At 43.7% G+C, this 20,506-nt stretch overlaps 1 protein-coding gene across 3 annotated transcripts; it reads right to left on the bottom strand.

The window, feature by feature from the left end:
- Window positions 1–363: 363 nt before the first annotated feature.
- Window positions 364–14,530, bottom strand: LOC147197803 (interferon alpha/beta receptor 1b-like). Of its 3 annotated transcripts, none has more exons than XR_015102214.1 (9): window positions 14,363–14,530; window positions 13,918–14,047; window positions 13,313–13,500; window positions 9,263–9,423; window positions 6,805–6,958; window positions 6,425–6,582; window positions 4,980–5,152; window positions 1,374–2,733; window positions 364–1,294 (listed from the first exon to the last, which is right to left on the bottom strand). XR_015102214.1 is itself a non-coding variant. In XM_086123340.1 (8 exons), exons 1-8 carry the CDS (start codon window positions 14,451–14,453, stop codon window positions 2,511–2,513), a joined length of 1,278 nt encoding a protein of 425 aa, XP_085979466.1. In that variant the 5' UTR covers window positions 14,454–14,530; the 3' UTR covers window positions 364–2,510. The 3 variants fall into 3 exon arrangements, 1 of the variants encoding a protein (XP_085979466.1); XR_015102213.1 differs by having other exon boundaries at window positions 364–1,526; window positions 1,776–2,733; XM_086123340.1 differs by having other exon boundaries at window positions 364–2,733.
- Window positions 14,531–20,506: the final 5,976 nt, after the last annotated feature.

Genomic DNA, 20,506 nt, shown 5'->3' with positions numbered 1-20,506 from the left:
ATTCGATCCCGTCCTTCCTGTGTGGAGTTTGCATGTTCTCCCTGGGCCCGCGTGGGTTTTCTCCAGGTAGTCCAGTTTCCTCCCACATTTCAAAAACATGCATGACAGGCTGATGGACACTCTAAATTGTCCCCAAGTGAGTGTGAGCGCGGACGGTTGTTCGTCTCTGTCTGCCACGAGATTGGCTGGCAACCGGTTCAGGGTGTCCCCCGCCTACTGCTCAAAGACGGCTGGGATTGGCTCCAGCACCCCCCGCAATCCTCGTGAGGATAAAGCGGATCGGAAAATGGATGGATAAAAAGCTATTTGACACTTGATGAATGGGCAGACACCCAATTGTTTGTTATAATAAGCATGAAAATGTCAGTCCTCCATATTATTTTAATTTGGTATAAAAACAAGATAATACACACATCAATGCAGATTCTATAAGAATCAAATTGCAAGGCAACTGAATCATACAAACAAAATACTGTAGAATAAAAATTCCCCAATAAACATACAAACCCAATTCCAATGAAGATATTAAACATAAAGCCGACGTTATAATATTTGCAAATCACATTCAACTTATATTTAATTGAACAAAAGACAAAACAATACATCTGTATTTCTACAGTGCATTCACAACAGGTTATGTTAAAAAATAATTAACTTTATTGTTTTAGTAAATAACTTTTTAAATTTTAAAGTTGCAACATGCTCCATAAAAACTGAGACAGGGTCATGTTAACCACTGTATTACATCCTTTTCTTCCAACATTCAATGAACGTTTGGGAACTGAGGACACCGAGTGTTGAAGCTTTGTCGGTGGAATTCGTTCCCAATTTTTCTTGATGTACAGCTTCAACTTTTCAACAGTCTGGGGTCTCCCTTGTCATATTTTACACTTCATAATGTGAGACACATTTTGAATGGGAGACTGGTCTGGACTGCAGGCAGGCCAATTACCTGCACTGTTTTACTAGTAAGCCACGCTGTTGTAACAGAATATGGTCTGGCGTTGTCTAGCTCGGGGGTCGGCAACACGCGGCTCCAGAGCCAAATGCGGCTCTTTAGCGACATCTAGTGGCTCCCTGGAGCTTTATAAAAAATGTTTGAAAATGGAAAAAGATTTTGATCGTAGGCTAATACAGTATAGCTCAAATAGATATAGATACATGTTGCAGCTCCGAAAAAGGAGAGCTGTGGTGTTGGTTTTTTAAAACGTCGTGTCGACAAACAGACACGTCTGCGCCCAACTCCGTGCCTTCTCACACATCACCCCCGTCCTTCAGCAGCTCCACTGGCTCCCTGTCCAAGACCGCATCAACTACAAACTGCTCCTACATACAGTACATACATGGCCATCCACAACCTGGCCCCTCCCTACCTGTCACGCCTTCTTCAGGTGCATACCCCCACTCACTCCATCAGATCCTCGTCCTCCTTCCGCCTGTCAGTGCCCCCTGCCCGCCTGAGCACCATGGGAGCCAGAGCCTTCAGTTGCGCTGCTCCAAAACCTGTCCCAGCTTTTTCAGAAAATCTTGCAGCCATAAAATTCAAGGTTAATGATATTTGCTAAAAACAATAAAGTTCATTCATTTGAACATTATATATCTCGTCTTAGAAGTGTATTCAATTAAATATAAGTTGAACATCATTTGCAAATAATTGTTTTCTGGTTTTATTTATGTCCCAGCTTCATTGGAATTGGCTTTGTAAGTTAACATCGTTGTGTCATCAGACTATCAGAGATAGTCGTCTTAAGAGACGGACGGAGCTGTCAACTGACCACCATCTGGTGTTCTGCTGGCTCAGATGGTGAGGGAAGATACCGGTCCAACTTGGCAGGCAGGCCCAAAAGCATTTTGATCCTCTGCTGGCGATGTTTGGCAGAATAAGATAAGAAAACCTTTATTAGTCTCGCAATGGAGAAATTCCCGATTCACAGCAGCGAAGTTATGAAAGGAAGAAGAATCCCGTGTCCGATGGAGTTTTATCTCCCACCGCCGGCAGAACTTTCAGGGGATTAGGCAAGGGGCACTGGTACCCTCCTTAAGTGGCACGGTGGGCGACTGGTTAGCACATCTGCCTCACAGTACAGAGATCATGGGTTAGAATCCGGCCTCCAGCCTTCCTATGTGAAGTTTTCATGTTTTCCCCGTCCCTGCGTGCGTTTTTCTCCGGGTGCTCCAGTTTACTCCTGCATTCCAAAAACATGCACGATAGGTTAATTGATTCCCTAAATTGTCCTAAGGCGTGACTGTGAGAGTGAATTGTTGATGTTTGTCTGTCTATGTGTGCCCTGCAATTGGTTGGCAACCGGTTCAGGGTGTACCCCGCATCCAGCCCGAAGTCAGCTGGGATAGGCTTCATCATGCCCGCAACCTTTGTGAGGATAAGCGGTTTGGATGGATGGATGGATGGATAGAGACCCTCCTAAATTGTATGACTACATTTTGAGGGAAAAATATGCCATTGTTGGGAAATTAGTTTTGTTTCACCTGAGAGGTTCCACTGCATATCTTCAGACACAATGGTCTATAAAACGTTCAACCGCAATCTCACACTGACTGTCATGCCTTGAACTTGTGTCGTGTATTTTCACAGGATCCAAGTCAACAGGGCCTTGGTCGGCCCCGAAGGAGGATTGACTGCCGTTTAACTGATGTTGCTGGCATTTGCTGCCGTCAGTGGAGTAAACTCCAGAGTCTGTGCTTCTCCTTATGTCCTGATGATTGTACAGAGCACTGGAAAGGACACAGAACAGAGCAGACCTCGTTAGAATTTACATACCGAATATTACAGCTCTGTGACATGTGTTCACATGGGAGTTCAGGATACATTTTTCTCTGAACAAAAACCTTGATGTTCTGCACTGATGACTTTATGTGTGTTGTATCGCTTAGTTCAGACTTATTTTTCTTCTTTGTGCAACTACGACAGATCACTTCCGATTCCAAACGGTCATTTTCTTTTCAGCGACACGCACAGAGTAGCAGAAAATAGTTGCGGCCAAGTTTAACATTCGACAGCTGTTAATCAAGCGCTGACGAAAAAGACTTCGCTTTAAAGAATTGCTGTGTCAAAGTGCGTTTTGGGGATTTGGTGAAAAAAGTAATGCGCAAGAATTGTAACGCAATTACAATTTAGGTAATGTAATCTATTACTTTTACAGAGTGATAAATTATAGTTGAGAAGAACCTGGCTTCTAACTGCTTGATAACTACCAAACTGAAAGAAGAAGCAAAGAATGATGTCTTCAATGGATTGGAATTTTTAAAAAAAAATGAATGAAACAATCTTTGTTCTGCTGACCAGGTAAATTGGGAATTTTGTTGGAAAGCAGGAGTCAGAAATTCAATTTAGACTAAGTGGAGGGGCGGCTGGAAATGAGAGTCTGAGGCTGCATCAAGTATCCCACAAAAAGGGCGTTCAAGTATCAAAAAAAAGTAAAACTAATCCAATTTTGTCAAAGTCAATAAAACTTCAGAACATGAATGGTTCTGCAGAGCGTGCGCAAGATTGGCAAGTCATCCCTCCATCTAATCTCCCTGGCACTTAACATACTCTTCAGCATGTGTAATTATGTCAGATTTATTGAAAACCGCAACTTTCCCCATGTGTTCAAGATGTGGTTCTACCCTTGTGCACAACAAACATTCCGTCTGGTGTTTTTTCTTGAAATTGTCCGTTTTCGGTGTCAACCTTTCACTTCACGACCGGTTTTGAAAAAAAAAAGACACGATTGGGACTGGGTGACAGCATATTTTCCTTCCACATGGTTTCACTTCAGAATTACGTTTCGCCGAAAGCTGTGATGAGCCTGAGGTATACCGTAGTATCCCATAAATGACAACAAAAAAAAAAGTGTTTTTTTTTTTTTAAAAGCACAAAATGGTCAGGTCAATTACATGGCAAAAAAAGGTGGGGGCTGCACGAACATTACACTTTGGTCTCAAGTGTGGGGGCTGCAAAAATATAATCCTGCGAGTCCCCAAGAGGCTTTCTTGGCTCATTAAATTCAATAAGTTAACGCCATTATACGTACACCTTACATGATAGCAGGCCACCAAGGCCTTAACACTCGCAGAAGCTCGACCAAGATGTAATGGGATTATTTCCAACGGTCCTACCTGTATCATCTTCATTTTCTAGCATTTGTCAATGTAATCTGCCAAGGGCCTTCATAATCAAGAGGAGGCCCATGACACATACGCGCTAGTAGCAATACCAGATGTTTTTTTGTTTTGTTTTTTAAGCAATCAGATTTTAGACTCACAAAACTGGGCCTTCACAAAAGTTGAGCGTGACATCACTCAGAGGCATTCTTTCGATCTCTGACTGGTTGATCAGAGCTGAATCTTGCAATTTGTGTGCCGGGTGACTGATGAGGGTGAATGTCGGACAACATTAAAAATGTATTTTCGAGGCGGACTTTCCAAAGAAAAATTGACACATTGTGAGGATGGGTCGACCAATGCCATAGCTGACTGATGTGTTTCAACCTTACGAATGGATTTAATTGACATGTCCACATTAGCCCTGAAGAGCACAATGACTTGCTAGCTCTGACTTAAGAGTTAGAAAACTAACTCACCCTGAAGAGGAAAGATAACAAATTGTCATCTCTGGTGACTATGTATTTTATTTAAAGTTTTTGGCCTGTTCAATGATATTCCAGTCAAGGTTTGGAATTGTTGGAAGGTCACAGGTTAACTGCGTTTGTTGTTTAAGTAATAACGGTACTCGGCCCAAATGCCTCCTTTGCTCTTTGGCTAATGGAATTGCATTTTTGGCTGTTATTTTGGAAAAGTCCAACATTGATAGTAGCAACATTAGAAGGTGGATTAGGTCGCTAAAGGTTCTGGTCACCACAATAAAGTAGAAATCATGGCATTTCAACATTCAGTTGATGTGATTGCTAGTTTGTGACATGAGCATGAGCTAGCCTTAAAAATGATCATTCCGTAAAAACAATGCAAAGTGAACTTACGTTGAACTACTAGCAGGCTCCAGACCGAAAGGGGGCATCAGTGGATCTTTTGAGGAGTGACTGTGATGTTCCGGAGGTTTTGGACATATTGTGACAATATCACAAAAGAGTTCCGCTTCAGATTCCACGGGCAGAAGACAAGGAATATCAGATCCAAGGGAGTCAAGAGGATACTGGGAAGATAAACGGACATAATGGCATATTCACCCCGCCCCAAGATATTATACTGTAAATTAAATATTGTTACTATATTGCTTTTTGTGAGGTTACCAATTGTTCATTTCAAGTATAGCACCACTATTTTTTTTGCTTTTGTGACATCTCAAAACATCTAAATAAGACAATAAAATATAATAAAAAACGAAATGAACAACACCACAAAAAGGCTTTTTTGTCACAAAAATATTGATCTGCACTCTATTGGACTGCTGAAATGAACTATGAACAGAAGTGAACCAATTCAGTGAGTGTGCACGTGTATGTCTGCATGTGTAAATGCACTGTATGTAAATGTATACTTAATTTATCAATATTAAGTAAACACATGTTTGTGTGTGCGTGTAATACAAAATGAAACAATTGCCCTGACACATGGGCACACAACATGTCTTGCACCGCGTTCTGATTTCATTTCCCTTGGTTTTGCAAAGACACTCTAGCTGCGGTGTGGCATTTGAATGAGGCTGACGATGTTGGTGCACGCGGAGCCTATTTTGATGGCTGCTGCTTTTGCACAAATGAAAGCGTACTGCTGCTTTCAGAAACTCCTTTCCCTCGTCATGGGCAAAAAGCAATCCTCACGGGTCGTTTTAATTTCTCCATCACGACTGGTTTGAATGCACTCCAACTACACGCTATACCCTGCTCACCCCCTCTATTTTTACTTGTTCTGCATCTGTGTTCCTGGCTTATCCCTTACACCCGCTGGACACATTTTAAACGGTTTACAATGCAGACAAGCCTGATCGTTATTAAGGGGCTGCGTCAGATGAAGAAGAAAAAGGAAATGACTTATAAATACGTCCTGGGTAGGCAGCCGTCGCAGATTTTCAAGATGTATTTATACGTCATGGGGATTGAAAAAGTTAACAGTAGGATGGATAGATGGATGGATGAAAAATGCCTTACGAAAATAAGGTTAATGTGCCAGTGTGCAAGATCTGGCCCCCCCCCCCCCCATGTCATTTTATGTGGCCCGCGGGAGCAAATCATGCGTGTCAACTATCATGATTCTTGCTGAATTCCGTACCGCAGTGTCAAATTGTCATGGGTAATAAATAATGTTGAGATTTTGCACCGGCCCTCCGAGGGAAGCCATCACTCTGAAGTGGTCCGCAACAAAAAATGAGTTTGACAGCCCTGATTTAAAGAAACAGTGAAAAAAAACCCATTTTGTGTTAGAAAATGTTTCTTTTTTTGTGTGTGTGCGTGTATTGCCTTCATACCTTTTGGAAAAATTGTGGAAGCTGGATCAAGGGACAGAACGTCATCTTGAATGTCTCATAACATCTAAAGACAATATACAAGAGGAGGGCCACAACTGTACAACACATCACCAAAGAGCCCAAGAAGTACACAACAATTTGCCACCAAGGGATGAAGCCTGTTGAAAAGTAGAAACACAAATGATTATTACTGTGTCATGTAGCATGTCATGTATCCTAACAATGCTCACAGTCGACTTGTGGTCATTTGCATCTGCACAGTAGTTTTAAAATGGGATAAAATATGGACTGTATTTTCTTATTCAAACAGTTACATTTGTTAATTTGACCTCAAAAGAATATTGACAAAGGATTAAAAAAAACAAAAACATTTTAGATACCATCAGTCTGAATGCAATGCGGCAAGCTGAATTTGCTGCTCTTATCGAGACGGTCAGAACGTGACTGGACCCGAACACAGTACAATGTCCAAGATTTCAGGTCTGTCAGAGTTACCATATTTGTACTGGTGTTCATAATTTGGGGTTGTGGGGCCTGCAAGCCAGAGACAAGCAGTTAATTATTGTTATTGTTATACAACACTATAAATACAGTATATAGCAAGACATCACACTCGTTTTCTTTCCCACACAAAATGGCTTACGGGGTATGCACGATGTGAGACAAAACTCCTGAACCGGTCCAAATAACGAGCTACTTTTTTGAATATCATAATCACTAAAATACTGTAGTTAATGCAGTTTAACTGGAGTCTGAAGAAAAATGAAGAAAATGGTTTAATGTCTGAAGTTTACATGATTGCAACGCCTGTTGTGCGGAATTCTGCTTAGACAGACTACAACGTAGTAAAAAGTACCGTCATTTCCGAACTATAAGCCACTACTTTTGTCACATGCTTCCAACCCTGCAGCTTATTGAATGATGCGGCCTGTTAGAAGATTTTTCCAACGGCCGCCAGGGAGCGCTAGAGCGGAAAAGGTAACAGTGAGATGCGATCATGTGTCACAATGAAACAACCGGCCACGAGAGGGCGCATTTCATCTCTGTTTTGAGCTGGACTGCAATCCGAAAGCGGTGTGGCCAGGTCAATGACAGACTTGACCCAACACAAAAAAAAATTTATGAAGGGTTTATTCATGACTGAACATAGTCTTTTATTTTATTAATGCTGTACATTTTCTGAGATATGTCGAATGGGACTAACAATTAGAAAAGTATACAAAAATAGACAACAGTAGTGGCTTGAGAGCACTTTCCATGTATGTGCCCGAAACACGTGGAAAACAACAAATTTCCCCTGCTTCACGGCTGTTCACACGACCCATCATGCGACACCGTTCAAACTCCCAAACAACGATATTTTACTCAATATCAGCCAGGTTATAATTCCGATTGCAGATACAACAGAAGAATAAGCACAGCTCAGCGTTCGTCTCACTTCACTTCCTGATCCAAGTCTCACAAGATTATCCAATGCTCCTTTTAAAGTGGCAGTGCTCCACTTATTAAACGAGGCAGCATTCACTACAACAGTCATAGTATTGTTCACCTGGTTACATATCAAAAGAAACCCCCCCCAAAGACATTGTTGTGAATGTTGACACGAAAGCGTGGCTGGTAGAAAGCCGAATGAGGAATGGCTGACCGAGTATTGCGATAAGCGAGGAGTTTTTTCATTTTAAAACAAGGCATTACTCGACAGGCAACGGTGCCTTTAATTTTCTTTTTCCTTTTTTTATTTAAACCAGCCGCGTGAGTGCTGTTTTATTGCCGTAGTGAAACAACAGTTAAGGTATGTTATTAAACGTTGAAACCTCTTTCTGTGTACCGTCTTTCTTTGCAAATATCTCATGTTACAATTTGGTCACCTGCGGCTTATAGATAGGTGCGGTGTGTGTGAAGAAAATGGGTTTGCCTTTAAAAATGTAATGGGTGCGACTTATTATCAGGTGTGCTCTATAGTCTGGAAATTATGGTACAGTGAAGCTCCTCTACAACGAAACCTACATGGGCGAAAATACCCCCTAGTGTGAAAAAATCTTCATGCATTCACACCATTCCCACTTTCCTTCCCTCCATACAACGAAAAAACTCCCTGTTGTGCTATACGAAATATTTTCGTCTGCTCTTGCCTCGCGACGAGATTCACTACAACGAAGTCTAATCCAACAGCGACCTCTACTGCTTCGTTCGTAAACGGCAACAGCAACCACCACACTGGTTTAAACATGCGCAGTAATCCTTGAAGTATTTGTTATTGTTAGATTCAGACGAGCATGGATGTTGCATTGCTAAAATGGCTACAAAACGGACCTTTGGATGTCAAGCAGCTAAGACAAGAAGAGCTCTGACGCTGGAAGAGAGGGTAAAAGTGATCAAAATGAAAGACGGAGGAAACAAAAGACATTATCCAATAAATTGTTGTAAGTGAAAGTGAATGCTGATCGTAAATTTCGCACTTTCTTTCCCTTTTTTTCTTTCTACACTGACTATATGAAGTGTATGCTCATACTTATGCACTATTGGAATAAAAATAAAGAGTACACATGTTTGTGTGTGCGTTTACACATACGTTTGTGTGTGTGTGTGCGTGTTTCCATCTGAGATCAAATTTGCTACAGTGAAAAATTTCATGATTTTGTTGTAGAGGAGTTTCACAGTCCCTTGGAAATCTATACCTAGGAAATAAATCTGCAATATAAATGTATCCCATTTATCATCGATTGTACAGTTAAATTTGCGCCTGCCAGGTAAGATGTAAATGAATTTTCTACCTTCATGAGAAAAGCGAATAAAATTTGTGTAGGTACGAGAAACTTTAAAGTCGGTAGTTCCTACCCGCTTGTTTGCATGATGTTCCCAGTACACAATGTTGTAGTACATCTTGGGAAGATTCACTTTCATCGAGCAATTTGAACTGGTCAGTGGATCGGAGATAAAAACATCAAGGTTGTTCACAGAAACAGCCAATTCCACTTTGGATGGTGGACCAACTGCAGCTACAAAGACAGAAGAGAAAGGAGATCTGAAAATCGGTGGCTTCAACAATCAATTGTATTTATAACCCCGGATACATGTGGCATAAATGAAGACAAGGAACTGAGAAAATGACCCGCAGTGAAGTATCGGGGTTACAGCAGGGGCGATGCTACATAGGGTTCTCACTTCTTGGCCACCCAACCGTGGGGGAGGATTTTGATCCGTGGGACTTTCTGCCATTTTGATTCACATGAACGCAGTGTTCGTAAAAACCCTTGACACATCGTCACAATTTTTTTAAAGTACCGTATTGGCCCAAATATACGTTTTTTTGCATTGAAATAAGACTGAAAAAGTGGCGGTTGTCTTATATTCAGAGTTTAGACATTATACCCATTCATGACGCTAGATGGCACCAGATATCATTGAAGCGAATGCTGAACTTGACTCCCCAGGCCAAAGTGAACCCTGTCATGAAGAATAAAAATAAAAATAGCGGTAACACGAAGAAGAAAAATAAAAAATAGCGGTAAGAAAGAAAAGAGAAGAAAATAATAGAAGCGATAACAGAAAATGGGGAAACGTAGCAACAATCTGGAAAAGTGGGTCGAAGATCGGCCAGGTTAACCGGCAGCTGAGGAGAAGTTATGATGTCATTTACATTTCAAAACCAGAAGCCATTCATTTACGAATGGGATTGCACTTCAGTTTACATATTTAAATGTTCAGATATTAAGATTTGAATGAGGCAAAATAACATGCTTTTTCTCTCAAATATATTGTTAGAATCATTAGTTTCAGATGTACTGTCATTATTTTCTGTATTAAAAGACTCAAGTCTTTTTTCAAACTTTAATCTTGAAAAAGGAGGGGATCGTCTTATAATCAGGGCCGTCTTATATCCGGGCCAATACGGTAACTACATATTTAAAAATTACATTTACAATGTAGCTGAATGGCAACTGAAAAAGACTGCCTTTGGTAAACAACATTTAATTCTTACTGTCAATGTCAATCAAAATCATTGCTTTAGTGAATTAAACAGCAAAATATTGCGTTTTACTTAGACTTGCTCCTGCTTATTTTTATGAGTGTGTTGGGCAAGGTTCTGAATGTATGCAATTTTTTTCATGAAACTCTGCCTGTGAGTGGTATGATGAACAATGACATGTCAGTTCCAAAGAGGGTTACATTAAAGCGAATGCTATGTGTGCATGCGGATGGTCACCCCTATGTGAGGTATATTGTGTCATCCCGGCCACCCCACTGAAATTTTAGGCTACACCCGAGTGACTGTATTATGATTTAATTGATTAGGGCATTTACATGGAAAACGCGTCTCTACTTACAAAATTTTCTAGTTAAGAAATTTCTTCCAGAACCAATTAATTTCATCAGTAGAGGTACCACTGTATTCTGTAAAGATAGACACTTGTGACGATCGGTGCTTTCATTGTACAGAAATGACAAGGGCAGCACCAAAAACACAAACCCGTGTTTCTACTGTTATTAGAGCTGATTTGACCCCCAACATACTGGCACTGGAGTACCTAAACAAAAGACATTGGATGACGAATGACCAACATTCAAGACGGGCTAATATTTCCCATGATGTCAGGCTACGGTGGCTTGTTAGGCCCAAGATTTTGCTCATATTCTTAACCCATTTAATCCCACCGGTCACATTTGTGAAGGACAACAATGATTTAATTTACAGGGCTCGAAAAATGTTTATTACTGATTACTTAAAAGGGCTACCAATGACACCTGATTTTGACTTTTAAATGTCTGGGAAATTTTTGGGATTAAATGGGTGCAGATCAGAAACAGATTGTAAGTGTGTAAAACATACAAGGAATTTACTTTCCCAGTTACAATCCGTCCAGAGGAACATCAAAAAAACAATGACCAACAGGGGGTGACAGAACGGGAAGCAACGGTTTGATGTTGTGAATAGAAAACAATACGGAAAAGAACTCCCCCCCCCCCACCCCCACCCCCCGCCAGACTCCAACCATTCTCTTTAAATGGGAGCATGGTTTGAGCCTAACAAAAATGGGGTCAATTTGTTGAATCCTCAATCAATTTTCCAGGCCGAGCCAACTACTCCTCATTCTTTTCCATTTTGCGAAGCGACTTGACCACCGCATTCACTTTGCGATTGAGTTCTGTCAACGCATGAGTCCGAGTGTTCATCGCCCACCCCACACCCTTCATGTAGGCTAGGAGTCGGCAACCCAAAATGTTGAAAGATATGTCTGGAGCCGCAAAAAATTAAAAGCCTTCTAATGAAGGCAACGCATGCTGTATGTATTTATAGGAGCTACAGTCAAACCTCGGTTTTCGTCCATAATCCGTTCCAGAAGGCTGTTCGAAAACCGAAATTGTTCGAAAACCGAAACCACGCTATTTTTAAAATAAAAATGTTTACTGAACACGTCTGCTCACAACGGAAAGCAACACGAGGAAGCGTCACTTCCTCGTCTACCCGAGGAAGCGTCACTTCCTCGTGTAAGGAAGGCGAGAGGAGTCAAATGGTGCATTCAAGTGCGCTCAGTTTGTTCGAGAACCGAAATTTGTTCATCATCCGAGGCATAAAAAACTCGAAATTTTTGGTCGAAAACCGAATTGGTCGAGAACTGAGACGTTCGAAAACCAAGGTTTGACTGTATTTTAGCCTGCTATCAACGTGACTTAGTTGGCTACAAATACACGAGCATTCATGATTAAAAAAGTATTTTTCCCACCTGCCATCCTGTGGAGGAAGGGTGCCCAAACCTTTTTGACGGAAGATCTACTTTTCGAACAACCAACCTTCCGCGATCGACCCGTTACTGCACACGCGCGCATACGCACACACTTGCACGCATGCAGTAATGAGCAACAGCCATAACGGCCGCTAAGATGAACGAGGCACGGGACGCACTTTAGCCACGTGCTAACTATCGTAGCTCATGTGTACTGTTTAAAAATGCTTCTCTTGGCCGCCCAGATTCCCATTCTTAGCAAGTACCCTCAGTGAATTGTACATGAAAGTCAGCTATTTTTTTTGTTTTTTTTTTACAACGGCCCCCTGACTGACATCCCGCCCTGCTAATAGAAGCGTGTGTCGCAGGCTACGACGGAAATAGTCGTTGACGAAATGTTGACATTTCATATTTATTCGACACATTTTTACAGCATCGGAAAACGTTAATGTTTGTGTCATGTTTGTCCTCCGACAGAAACCAAAAATATATATTTCCGTCCTATCTTTTTGCATTTTCAAACATTTTTGAAAAAGCTCGAGGTAGCCACTCGGGGGTGCTAAAGAGCCGCATGCGGCTCATGAGCCGCGTGTTGCTGACCCCCGACGTCGGCTGTCAGCTTATTCCCTTCCAATGAAGCTTCTCCTGCCGGCTGAATCATCATGTATGAAAAGTAACACATGCTCATATTATTAAAGGTCATTTGGACAAATGTTATTTCGGGCGTGGTATCAATTTGGTAGCCCTTCACACAATCAGTTCTCACTCTCAAAAAGGTTGGTGACCCCTGATTTTGGCACATTGAATTATATACAAAGTACTGCAACACCATTTTAATCAAATTTGATTTTTCATTGCGTTTTTGGGGATGGGGGGGGGGGACTGACGGATTGGAAATGACTTGGCGGACCGGTGAAATTTACTGACGCAACGATGGAGTGACTGACTGATGATTACAGTTTGGTTCGGCTTGAAATAATGACGGACTAACGATAACAGGCAGGCGCCCAGGCGGCTGACGAATAATTAATGACGGACTGAGAACATTTTGTAAATTGCACACCGCTGGCTGTTACAAGCATTATACATATATATATATAATTGAAGTGTCTTAATTTTTCATTTTTCTGGAACGTTTCCCCACTTTCCTACAATTACTCACCATGCTTCTCAGGACAAAATTCTTTCTGCACCCAGTCTGAATGACTGTGATTGTCATTGGTGCGTACACGCAGCATGTAGATGCCCATATAGTGCAGGTTATATGCGGTAAGGTCACAAGACTTGGAAGATGTCTTGTCACAGGCAATAGACCAGTTGTGCCTTTTCTTGGATTCGAGCTTGTAGTTCCTGGAAAGACAAGAACAACAACAACAACAAAATGCCTATCTTTAAAACTTGTCTCAAAACTCGTTTTTATTATTTGGCTTTTGACTCAGCAGGAGACTTGATTTGTAGTTTTACTGTTTTTGTGCAATCTACCGTCTTTGTTATTAATTTGTTGTATGGTTTATTTTTGCTACATGCGCAGCACTTTGTACACAGCTATGATTGTTTTAAAGTGTTCGATAAATACAGTTGGGTTGAGCCAAACAGGACAATCCCGCATAACAAACCACCTCCGTCAGAAGTTGTAATACTTTTTCTCACATGAAAAATTGATGTTTCCACAAAAGATGTTTGGATTAGTAATGTATCTAAGCCAATGAAAATGTCTCATTCACAGACACAGCTCAAAATTGTAATACAGTACGCAGTTCTACTCACGAAATATATTGGACCGAAAACGAAACAACTTCAGTCTTCGAAGTCATCTCGTTCCAGTCCCACTTCAGTGTGTAATTGGTGTTTAAGGTCATCAAAACTACATTCCGTGGCGGGGGCAGCGCTTCAATCACTGAAAAATAAAAGGACAACTTGACTTCCGTGTTATTGCTACCCGCAAAAAGACCCCTTGCAGTGTGCTATACGTGCATTTTTGATACCGGCGCATATGGGTTGTTTAATGTGTCCCAACTATAACTCAAAATTGGGTGTCACTTGATCTGTACATAAAAACATATACACCAACAAAAATCGACCTGTCGATAAATAAATAAATATATAATTCCCGTCTACAAGTACTATGTTTTCTGGACGTCAAATTGTTAAGACAGCATTGTTAGGTCACAGTACAAACGCACTAACGTCAGGCAAATAAACAAAAACTTACCATGACTTGCATGGATCCTCACAAAAAGAGAGAGCAAAAGGAAAAGTAAATGGTCACGGAACGTGCCGTTATGGGTAGTCATGTATTCCATGAGTTGTTCTCTTCAGGTTCAAGATGGGGCGAGATTTTTATCTGAAAAACACATCGCGTTCTTGTCGGTCTCAAAGAGGAAGCCTTCTGCATCCCAAAACGGCAGTCAAAGAGGAGCTGTAGGTGCGCTATTACCACCGTGTGGACTGGAGTGGGATCACTTTTTAAAAATAATTTACAAGGAGGATGATAAACGGATGCTCATAAAATGGGGGAAATCCATTCAGATTCACAGACCGCCACCCGGGGAAGCAGTTCACAAGAGTGCAAGGAGAGAGTGAACGGTATGCGCAAACGGTGCTGCACCTTCTAAAGTGGGGAGTTGTGGAGGGTTCCTTGCTCAAGGGCACCTTGGCATTAACCAGGAATTTTGTGAGTGTTGTTCTGGAAAAAAAATTAATTCTCACTAAAAAATGACAGACATGTCAGATTAAGTTACCTACACTGGTCACGTTTTTTTTGGCCACTGGTTGTGTATTGGTCTCAGTGGCTATATGATGTACAAAAATCACACCCCAAAAAAGTGGTTTCGAACCGATGCTGCCCGCTTGGCCCCGCCGGAGCTGCGACGTGCCGACGCTTCCGCCAGAGATGGAAATCGCTTTGAGGACCAGGGGGTGCGATCAAAGGGAAGAAAAACTCGGTAATCAAACATCACGAAGGTCCGGGACGAGCCCTACGAGCCCGAGCCCTACCCGAACCCGACCGCCCTAAAATGTCCCTCATTGCTTCGGGTTCTGGTAGCGCGGCACCCGTACGGCGTAGAGTACCCCGGGTTACCAGTGAAGCGGAGGAACATCTCACGCCCACCCGCGCGAAATGTCGTCCCGAGCCGTTTATGCCCACGGCACCGCCGATGCTGCACCGTTTCGGCGCGAGGGACGCTCCAAACGAGGAGTTTGGGTCGAATGTGAATTAAAGTCTTAGGTTTCGTGAGAGATCAGCACAAGAACCACACACAGACACCAAAAACGAAGAGGGGTTTTATTGCCAGAAAGTTGGACAGGTCGCGGTGTAAACAACTGAAAGCTAGTCAAAATGATCACGTTGAGGAGTGCAGAAATGCTGGAGCGTAACGGCGTGGCAGCAGCTAGCTCGGCTGGAAGGATCGCTGACGAACTGGCAACGGGTAGCTGTTCACGCTGTCTTTTATGGTGCAAGTGGCAGATGAGCTGAAGACTCGCACGTGTGTAGGGGAGGCAGGTGCACTGATTCGAGAGGCGCCCAGCCCACACTGAAAAAGACACAAAAAAAGGGAGGGGGCGGCACCGTGGACACACAATGGTTTCGAACGCAAAGGGCAGAAAACGTCGGCTTCCAGCCACGCGACGTTCCGCGAACGAATACTGAATCGTATTGAGACACGTTATCCGTGGCATGATAAACTCCACGAATTTAAGTCAACATCTCTCCGCTCCCAAATAAAACAATCTTCCCTATTCAGTCAACTGTAAACGAAGAAGTCAAGTATGTGATTTTGTTTATGACCCTCTAAAAATAAGCAACATCATAAAATGTCCACTCTGTGAACACGAGCTGCAATCGAATCTAAAACCAAATACATGTGAAAGCAAAAAAATCGAAATATATCAATTTAGAATTCAAAAAAACGTCGTGTCCGCATCACACTTTTTAATTGTCTTTTTTCTTCTTTTTTTTTTTTTTTTTGCATCGACACGCCTCAAAATCCGTCTGATGTGAGCGTTTTTAAAAAATCTTGGCTCTTTTGACTTTTTTTGGGGGTTCTTGGGACGGAAAATTTTGACAATGAATTGACAACATTTGCTGCTCATAGCTGATGCCACGTTGTGTCACTCTTGTGCTTTCTGAAATGCGAGATCCCTATTTGTCCATGCACGGCCAGCACTTTACGATAGCCTTTGCTGGTGAGAGTTGGCCATTGCAGCATTCCATATGATTTCCTGTGACCCTCTAAAAATAATAAGATAAAATGTGCATTGTGTGAACATGAGCTGCGTTTGAAACTAACCCCAAATACAAGGAAAAGCAAAAAACAAAAATCTAAACGCACCAATTCAAAAGATAAATGAATGCCACGCCACCATCACACTTTTTCATGATTATTATTATTATTATTATTAATATCACTGCATAGGCAAGGCTCAAAATCCGCCTCATGTGAGCGTTTTTTTAAAAGATTTTCTTAATCTTGCTACTTTGGACTGTTTTTTATTTTTATTTTTTGCGGATATTGGGACAGAGAAACTTTATTATGTATTGACAGTGTTTGCTCTTCAACTCTTTTTCAACCTGGTGGATGCCCTCTCTTTGGCCGAGCATGACCTGATTTGTAGTCAGATGCCTTATACATTGCGCCACGAACTCCACGAAATCAAACCACTATTTCTCTGTTCTCCTGTGGGGGAATTTTCCGCTCCCAAAAAGTTATTGTTACCTTTTCCAGTGCGGGATGGGCGCTTCTCTAATCAGTGCACCTGCCTCCCCGACACACCTGCGAGTCTTTATCTCATCTGCCACTTGCAGCATAAAAGCCAGCCTGAACAGCCACCCATTGTCACTTCGTCAGAGATCCTTCCTGCCGTGTCGACTACGCCGTGCCGCTCCAGGATTCCTGCACTCCTCGAATTGCTCATTTTGACTAACCTTTCAGTTGTGACCACCTCGGCCTGTCTCGCTTACTGGCAATAAAACCCTTCTGTGCTTTTTGTGTCTGCGCGTGGTTCCTCTCTTCATCTCTCACGAAGCCGAACACTTTGCTTAACACCCGCGGCGCTCCCAGCGCTGCGCCCCAACATCCTCGTCGGAACAGCCTGAGCGCCGCAGCGGAGCAACTCCGTTTCGGCCGTGGGCAAAAACGGCTCGGTCCGAAATTTCTCACGGGTGGGCGTGAGCTGTTCCTCTGTTTCGCTTATCACACACACCACTCTCGGCCCGACCCGTCCCGCGCAACTCCGGCAGGGCCAAGCGGGTGGCATCGGTTCGGTCCCGGACCTTCGCGCGGTTTGATTCCGAAGTTTTTCTTCCCTTTGATTGCACACCGCGCCCCCTGTCCCCCAAAGCGAGGTGCATCTCTGGCGGAGCCGGAGCGGGCAGCAGCTTTGGTCCCGGCAGGTCGTGTTGGTGTGCGCGAGGTCTTCCACCTCTTCGCTTGCAACACTCGCCTTTGCCGGCCCGCCAGGCACGGCGCAGCTCTGGCGGGGCCAAGCGACAGCGTCGGTTAGGTCCCGGGCGCAAAATCAAAAGGGAGGGTCGACACTGTGGACAAACGATGGACCCTAACGCAAAGGGCAGGAAACTCCGACGCACACCCGCGCGACATTCTGTGAACGAAAATATGCCACCCGCCTGACCTCGCCGGAGTTTCGCCGCGCCCGTCGGTCGAACGTGGCCCGGGTTGCAAGCGAAGTGGGTGAAAAGCTCACGCCCATCCTCGCGAAATGTCGTACAATGCCGCTGCAAAACACGGCCCGGGCGCGGCTGCTCCTAGCGGATCGCAATGCCGCTCTGACCAGGGGGATCTTGCGGGAAGCCGGGAGGGGCGCAGGTGTCAAGCAACGGGCTAATAAACCTGGTCGAATACGCCCGCGACGGGCCGGTATAGAAGCGATGCTGCCAGTTTGTCCCCGCCGGAGCTCCTCCAAGCCAGGCAGGCCGAAAGTGGCGCGGGTTGACAACACAGGGTCCAAAACTTCAACGCACAACCAAGCCATCGTCCGGCTTTATGCAGCCTTGTACAAACTGTGTTTTCAAATTGTTCGCCCGAAACAGTTTTGTCACCCACACAAGACAAACAAGCTATTTTTTTCAGATGGCAGTGGAACTGATGAAGGCCTTCCCCAGACATTCCGTGCATCAATTTTAGAACATTATTTGGCGATGGAAAATAAGAGAACAAGGGACGCAAGGGACGCTCCAAACGAGGAGTTTGGGTCGAATGTGAATTAAAGTGTTAGGTTTCGTGAGAGATCAGCACAAGAACCACACACAGACACCAAAAATGAAGAAGGGTTTTATTGCCAGGAGGTTGGACAGGTCGAGGTGTAAACAACTGAAAGCTAGTCAAAATGATCACGTTGAGGAGTGCAGAAATGCTGGAGCGTACGAATACTGAATCGTATTGAGACACGTTATCCGTGGCATCATAAACTCCACGAATTTAAGTCTACATCTCTGCTCCCAAATAAAACAATCATCCCTATTCAGTCAACTGTAAATGAAGTAGTCAAGTATGTGATTTTGTTTATGACCCTCTAAAAATAAGCAACAAAATAAAATGTCCGCTCTGTAAACATGAGCTGCAATCGAATCTAAAACCAAATACATGTGAAAGCAAAAAAAAACGAAATATATCAATTTAGAATAAAAAAAACGTCGTGTCCGCATCACACTATTCAATTTTCTTTTTTTTCTTTTTTTGCATCGACACGCCTCAAAATCCGTCTGATGTAGTGGAGATCGGGCACTGTACAAACAGGCCCGAAACCAATTGACAAAGGAAATTAACATCGCTAAGAGAAGCTATGCAGAGAGGCTGAAAAAACAGTTCTCTGCTAACGACTCTGCATCTGTATGGAATGGCCTGAAAGCAATCACTAACTATAGAATGCCATCCCCCCAAACAGTGAACAATAAGGGTCTTGTTAATGAACTAAACATGTTTTTCTGCCGATTTGAAAAGGACACCCCCATTTCCCACACACACCCACCTCTACCAGAAACTACTCTATCTACCCCTCCACCCTCTTTTTCTCCACTACAGATCCACGAACAGGACGTGAGACGGCTCTTCAAGCAGCAGAAGATCAAGAAAGCTGCGGGGCCCGACAAAGTGTCCCCCTCCTGCCTGAAAGTCTGCGCTGACCAGCTGGCTCCGGTCTTCACACAAATCTTCAACAGATCTCTGGAGCTGTGTGAGGTCCCATCCTGCTTCAAACAGTCTACCATCATCCCAGTTCCCAAGAAATCGGCAACATCGGAACTGAACGACTATAGGCCTGTCGCCCTGACGTCTGTGGTCATGAAGTCCTTTGAACGCCTTGTGCTGAACCACCTAAAGAACGTCACCGGACCCCTGCTGGACCCTCTCCAGTTTGCCTACCGGGCAAACAGGTCTGTGGAAGACGCAGTCAACATAGGTCTGCACTACATTCTCGAGCACCTCGACTGCACAGGGACCTATGTAAGGATTCTGTTTGTGGATTTCAGCTCTGCGTTCAACACCATCATCCCGGAACTCCTCACCCCCAAACTTCTCCACCTCGGTGTGTCCCCTACGATCTGCCAGTGGATCCTCAGCTTCCTGACGGGACGGACACAACAGGTGAGACTGGGAGCAACAACATCATCAATACGCACCACCAGCACTGGAGCCCCACAGGGATGTGTCCTCTCTCCACTGCTCTTCTCTCTCTACACAAACGATTGCACCTCAACAGATCCAGCTGTCAAACTCATAAAGTTCGCAGACGACACCACGGTCATCGGTCTCATCAAAGACGGCGACGAGTCTGCGTACCGCCAACAAGTGGAGCAGCTGGAGCTCTGGTGCAGCCGACACAACCTCGGGCTGAACACGCTCAAGACTGTAGAGATGATCGTGGACTTCAGGAAACATTCTTCTCCACAGTTGCCCCTCACACTATCCAACTGCCCTGTGTCAACCATCGAGACCTTCAAGTTCCTGGGAATCACAGTCTCCCAGGACATGAAGTGGGAAGTCAACACCATCTCCATCCTGAAAAGGGCCCGGCAGAGGATGTACTTCCTGAGGCTGCTGAGGAAGCATGGCCTGCCACAGGAGGTGCTACGACAGTTCTACATGGCAGTCATCGAATCAATCCTGTGTTCTTCCATCACGGTTTGGTTTGGGGCCGCCACAAAAAAGGACAAAATCCGACTTCAACGGACAGTTAGGACGGCGGAAAAAATCGTTGGCACCGCCCTACCCACTCTTGAGGACTTGCACACTGCAAGAATCAAGACAAGGGCATGGAAAATCCTCCTGGATCCCCCGCACCCTGCCCACCACCTTTTCCAGCTACTCCCCTCAGGCAGACGCTACAGATCCATGCG

This window comes from Hippocampus guttulatus, chromosome 11 (assembly GCF_054856545.1).
Source record: "Hippocampus guttulatus isolate MCC_2025c chromosome 11, RoL_Hgut_1.0, whole genome shotgun sequence".
NCBI lineage: Eukaryota > Metazoa > Chordata > Actinopteri > Syngnathiformes > Syngnathidae > Hippocampus > Hippocampus guttulatus.
This window is presented reverse-complemented; position numbering and strand designations above follow the sequence as displayed.